At 36.9% G+C, this 5814-nt stretch overlaps 1 protein-coding gene across 1 annotated transcript; it reads left to right on the top strand.

Annotated features, from left to right (window-relative positions):
* Window positions 1–2649: 2649 nt before the first annotated feature.
* Window positions 2650–5486, top strand: LOC112156195 (prostaglandin reductase 1). The gene is made up of 9 exons (XM_024288403.2): window positions 2650–2742; window positions 3510–3630; window positions 3712–3757; window positions 3847–3906; window positions 4038–4205; window positions 4295–4568; window positions 4737–4842; window positions 4936–5054; window positions 5145–5486. The coding sequence occupies exons 2-9, from the start codon at window positions 3525–3527 to the stop codon at window positions 5253–5255; spliced, it is 990 nt and encodes a 329-aa protein (XP_024144171.1). The 5' UTR covers window positions 2650–2742; window positions 3510–3524; the 3' UTR covers window positions 5256–5486.
* The last annotated feature ends 328 nt before the right edge of the window (window positions 5487–5814 follow it).

Raw genomic sequence — 5814 nt, 5'->3', positions numbered from 1 at the left:
TATATCAAATGTCTCCTTTTTGTTCTCCACTTGCTTTCTTTTCAAGAAATCTCCTTATAAAAATGATCACTTTATTGCAATTGTCTGGACTTGGCCATTACCTAATCTTACCATATGAATATTGTTTCAGTATTGCAGAAAATTTCCTGTTTTTCTATGTGACTACATTACCCATCATTCCTTGTGGTCATGTGACTTGACTGTAAATGACCAAGTTTACTTACTTACTTATTGAGTGAGCAAGTAAAAGTTTTCTTCCCCATCAGAGAAGAAAACAGTTATGTGGCCCTCACAAGAACAAGTTTGGGGACCTCTCCTCTAATTATCCTTTTGTGTTATTTGTGAAATTCTGAGAAATTATGTTAAAAGAAAATCAATGTTTTTGTTTTGTGAGAATCAAAGAGCTTAGTGATTCCTTCTGCAGGAAACTCATTCCAGGGAAAATTCTGGTCTAATTTGTGGGCCAGTAAAAACTACTTCAGTCATGGCAGTAACAGGTCAGCAGGTGTCACTATACTACTGAGTAATTTTCCAGGGAAATTGTTAACAGTGAGGAGGAATAATTTATGTTGGTGAATTATTTCTTGATGAATGTTCTCTGGTCTTAGTGAATGTTTTCAGCTATAATTCTAATGCCTAAAATAACTGAATGATTTCCCAGTTGGTTGATTGACACATTTAAAGACCTTAGACAGAGATATCCAAATCGGAATAATCGGCGGTGATTTTAACATGGTGGAAGATGATTGAATGGATAGATCTCAATCATCATTTCTGAGGAACCCAGGCAGATGGACGAACAGGAGGAAGTCTGGGATGTAAGGAGGTGTCTGGTCTTTGAGGAGGAGGAGGTCATCTCAGAGGTGGAAAGGTGGAGGACCTGGGGCCTGAAACACAAGATCTTTAGGATGTCCACTTTACATAGATTATATTAAGAATATACATATAGTTGCTTAAAAGCACTTGGCGTACAAGACTAAAAAAGATATTCAGGTCCTTGGTTTCAAGTTAAAATTTCACTCAGGCTGCAATAAAACTGAATTCAAAGCTTTAAAGGCGCCCTCACTCATAACTATATCACAAACTTCCTATAATACATAATATTAATTATTTCTGATATAATTTCTGTATCCAAACTTTGATTTAACCTCGTAGCAGCAACACACAGACACGTGTCATGACTCTGCATTTTCACAATCTTTATTTATTCTAGTCAACAGTCCAGGCTGAAGCTTATCTAGGCGCTTTAGTGACAGTTATCTAACAATGTTTGACATCATCATGTTGCTTTCAGCAGCAGCCGCCAAGATCTGCTGAGTCACAACCAGGTTACCATCAGGTCACCCACTGGAGAAACGCTTAGTCAGGCTTAGTAAAGTAGTGTGGGAATATTTTTACAGAGTGCTGTGGAAAAAAAGGAACAATTCCAAGTTTAAATTAATTCAATACAAAATTTAAAGCATTTTGTTTAAAGGCAGATGATTTTTCTAAATCTAATGGTGGCAGATTCTGATAAAAATCGTGTTTTTTTTAGTTTTAACATGTATGTGCGGCATTTTTCTTAATAAAGAGAACAAATGTAATACATATTTTTTTTTTTTTTTAATTTCCGAGTTGTTCTCTTTTTAAAATGCTGTCAATTAAACTGTCACAGACAGACTCTGTTTGAATTAATGAGCCATTTTTACATCACAACAGCTCTGCTGCACATGCACTAAACCCCTCATCTAGCGTGTCCAGCTAGCTCAGGTTTTGGAGAAGAGAAATTTTGGAAGCAGAGGCTTCAGATCAGCATGAAAAATTACTTTCAAAGACATTTAAGCTGTACAATTTCGCTTAAAACGTCACAATCATAATTAAAACACTACTGGGTGCCTTTAAAAAAAAAAAAATGTCATCGAGATACTTTAAGACTGTATAGGAAGATGTTGTGACTTAGCAAAATTCCACCAGACTGCAAATGGGTGAAACATGCTAAAATAACTGACTAGTCATACTCCCAAAGTCATAAACTCTATAAACCTACTTACAATGATAGTTTATATTACTGCTGTAAAAATGGGCTTGGTGCATCAAAAGTGAAAACAAGGATCCCTTTGATACTGCACTACAATAAAGGACCTGATCTCAGTAATCACTCCTACAGAGCGACATAAAGCAACGTATTATCAGGACTAAATCGCCTCTTCTTAAGTTTAACTCAATTTTCTCAAACATTGCTTTTATTTTTCTTCATATTCTTTCCTGGAGTGGTCACAAGTTATAATTATCTGTTCTGTAAAGCACTTCTAAAATTGTATGCTATCGGCACACTGATAATAACCATATGCACCTTAAGTCAAACCTGAAATAATGCAAATTATATTTAAGGAAGCAAGTAGATCATAAAATGTTAAAAAAAAAAGGTCAGGTGACAAACATGATTATTTTCCGCCGTACACTAGTAGCCATGAGAGATATCCAGGTGTCTCATGGGAAACTATTCAATTTCACTTAATTGATCCATGTTTGCCGACCAAACTATAAAACTGTGCCTGTAGGAGCAAAGTGCAAAGGTCATCAAATCTGTGTTATGCATTAGCAACAACTACACATAAAACTGTCAGCCAATCGTATTAAGCAACAGGTGTTGTTGCCCCGCCCACTCTCTTTTAATACTTAAACATCTTCCTGCAACAACCTGCTTTAGTCTTCAGGTCCTTCATTCCCATTCTACTACTGCAGACAGAAACAGCTAATCAGGTGAATTTATTATTTCACATTTTTCTGCTGAGGAGGTCAACTTAAGGTCGAAATGAGGAGTTTATTTCACATTTTTCATTGTATATTTTCTGTGAAACGTCTTTTTAAGTAAATGTTTGTGTTCCTTCATGATGTAGTTAGTGCATTGAAGAAAATGGTGATCATTTTAGAAACAAGTAGGGGTGTAACGATGAATCGATTTATTTTCCTACGATCCAACAAATCGATCTGTCTGAGCCAAACTGTTAAAAGAACCGACCTATGCCATGATTGTAGCAAAAAATCATCAATTCATTATGATAGTCCAATGTGTGGAAACACTAAATTCAGCAAAGATACATACAGTGTGGTAAGAGATGCATGGAAAAATTTGGTAATATATCACGATATTTCATTTAGCGATACTGCAATTTAAAGTGCTGACAAGACGATAATTCATTAATTATTTATGAGCGTCCTTCAGCGTCTTACTTTTGTTTTCCACCTAAACCCCTGAAATCTGGAAAATTTCACCTGCACTGTTCAGTACCAGGTATTTATCTCTGAGTTGAAGTTTTGGCTAAAGATCATATTTAGGTCAATGAATCAGATTGAATCGGATCATTACACCCCTACTGCAAACACATACTGGCAACATATTTTTTTTTTTTAATAAATACATATAATGTTTGTAGCTATATTAAAAAACTCCTAACTACTGACATGAGGCATTTTCTTGATGTTTTTAAGTGAAATATCTGGCATTTTTCTGAACTGTATCTCTGTAGCCCACATAAAGAATCATGGTCCAGGCTAAGTCGTGGGTTCTGGATAAGCACTTCGATGGCTTCCCAAAGAACAGCGACTTTAAGCTTAAGGTGGAGAAGCTCCCTGAGCTAAAAAATGGAGGTAAGACTTTATTATTTCAGCTGCACAGAACATTATTTCTACCTCAAAGTATAAAACTGAACAGATGTTTTTTGCTTTCAGAGGTTCTTTTAGAGGCAGTTTTTCTCAGTGTGGATCCATACATGAGGTAGATAGAGTGTTATTATGCAACGTAGAATGATGATGAGAAAACACAAAACAAACACTTGAACTTAAACTGTTTCTTGTCGTGATCAGACCGTTCAGTAAACTCTACATGAAGGAAGGAGACGTCATGATTGGAACTCAAGTGGCAAAGTAAGAAAATTAATGCTATAGAGTTCCTTTCATAGAAAACTAAACATGTCTTCTATTTTCTCTATATGGATGCTTTGCTTTTGAAAGTGAGGGGACAAAAGACTGAATGTGTTTGCAATATTTTTAAACAGAGTGATCCAAAGTAAAAACTCCACCTTCCCCGTGGGAAGCCATGTGGTGACTTCTTGTGGTTGGACGACCCATTCCATCTCAGATGGGAAGGAGCTCACTCCTGTCATGGCGGACTGGCCTAAAGATGTCCCTCTGTCACTGGCACTGGGAGCCATCGGCATGCCAGGGTAGGACGACTAAAGTAAATCCTGAAACAGCTAATAGGATATGATTTAGAAAACAAGTAAATATCGTTTTCCTGATTTCTTGTCAACAGACTCACTGCTCTGCATGGGTTGGAAGATGTTCTGGGTCTGAAGGAAGGTGAAACCCTGCTGGTGAACGCTGCAGCTGGAGCTGTGGGCTCTGTGGTGGGACAGATTGCTAAAATCAAGGGCTGTAAGGTGGTGGGGTCAGCAGGGTCGGAGGCAAAAGTGGCGTTCCTGAAAGAGCTGGGGTTTGATGAAGCCTTCAACTACAAAACTATCACTTCTCTGGAGGAGGCTCTGAGGAAGGCTTCTCCTGATGGATACGACTGCTTCTTTGAAAATGTAAGCTATCCTGGAGATATTTCTTTTTCGTACGGTGGCCCTGAAGGACAAATGACACCAACAAATCACTCAACCCAAAAACAGAAAACTAAAAAAGTCATTTTTTAAAATGTCTTTTCTTATTTTTAAATATGATGAATAAAACACAACAAACTAACTTTTTTTTAGGTTGGGGGAGATTTTTCATATGTTGCTTTCCAGCAAATGAAGTATTTTGGAAGAGTAGCCGTGTGTGGAAGCATCTCTATGTACAACGATGCTACACCTCAGATAGGTTTGTACCTGGATCCAGCCTTTTTTTGCATCTATGGTTACACTGTCATCAATAAAAAGTGTTTTTTACAAATGTTTCACATTTGTCTTTCAGGACCATTCCCTCATTTGGCCATAATGTGGAAAGAGCTGAAAGTAGAGGGCTTCATGCAGAGCAGATGGAAAGATAGACATCCAGAAAGCCTCAGGAGACTGATGGGGTGGTACAGAGAGGTAATATATTTATATATTTTTAACATCAAGAAGAATTTAAACTTAACATATTTGTGTTGTGAACTTTCTGAGATTTCTCTGTCTCTGCAGGGTAAACTGCAGTGTCGGGAGCACGTCACCAAAGGCTTTGAAAACATGCCAGAGGCTTTTATGGGGATGCTGCAGGGAGACAACACCGGCAAAGCCATCATTGCTGTTTAATGTGCTCTTTTTTTTAACAATTTAAGATGTCACAGGTTAAATTCAACATGTTCTGAACAAAAAATAAACATTTTTCAGAAAAACACACACCTGTACCAGTAGTAATGCATGCATGACAGTCAATGAAACAAAGAATTAAAAATTCTTTACAAACAACATTTTTCAGAAATGTCCTTGTAATTTTGCTTTCTTTGTGTTTGCTTCACTAATAAAGTTAGAATTGATCGTTTTCCCAATGATGTGTCTTTATGTACATATTGTGTTGTTTTTGTTTGATAATCAAATTGGGATTTTTTCAGGCTGGATTCATCTAGATTTGATCAATTGTTTTCTCTCTGTTTCCAATATTGTTTATTTTTGATAAAGTAAAATTGCCAAAACAACAATCAAAGGAGAGACCCTCAAGTTTAGTCAGTTATGCTCAAAAAATTTGGAATATGGGCAATTTGTGTAGATCCTGAGGACTGTTTATCCCCAAAAGACAAAAAGCAGGTAAAAACTACTGCATTTAGCTTACTGTCAGGAGTCCTCTCTGGTCACCGGTTCAGAGAACTATCCT

Source organism: Oryzias melastigma, linkage group LG18 (assembly GCF_002922805.2).
Source record: "Oryzias melastigma strain HK-1 linkage group LG18, ASM292280v2, whole genome shotgun sequence".
Classification (NCBI taxonomy): Eukaryota; Metazoa; Chordata; class Actinopteri; order Beloniformes; family Adrianichthyidae; genus Oryzias; species Oryzias melastigma.
The sequence above is the reverse complement of the archived record's forward strand: the minus strand, read 5'-3'. Positions and strand labels throughout refer to the sequence as shown.

Excerpts from the sequence above, each read along its gene's own strand:
- LOC112156195 (XM_024288403.2), top strand. The coding sequence starts at position 3,525 with ATGGTCCAGGCTAAGTCGTGGGTTCTGGATAAGCACTTCGATGGCTTC. Across the intron at positions 3,631-3,711 it reads CCCTGAGCTAAAAAATGGAG|AGGTTCTTTTAGAGGCAGTT; the intron begins GTAAGACTTTAT and ends TTTTGCTTTCAG. Across the intron at positions 4,206-4,294 it reads GGAGCCATCGGCATGCCAGG|ACTCACTGCTCTGCATGGGT; the intron begins GTAGGACGACTA and ends TCTTGTCAACAG.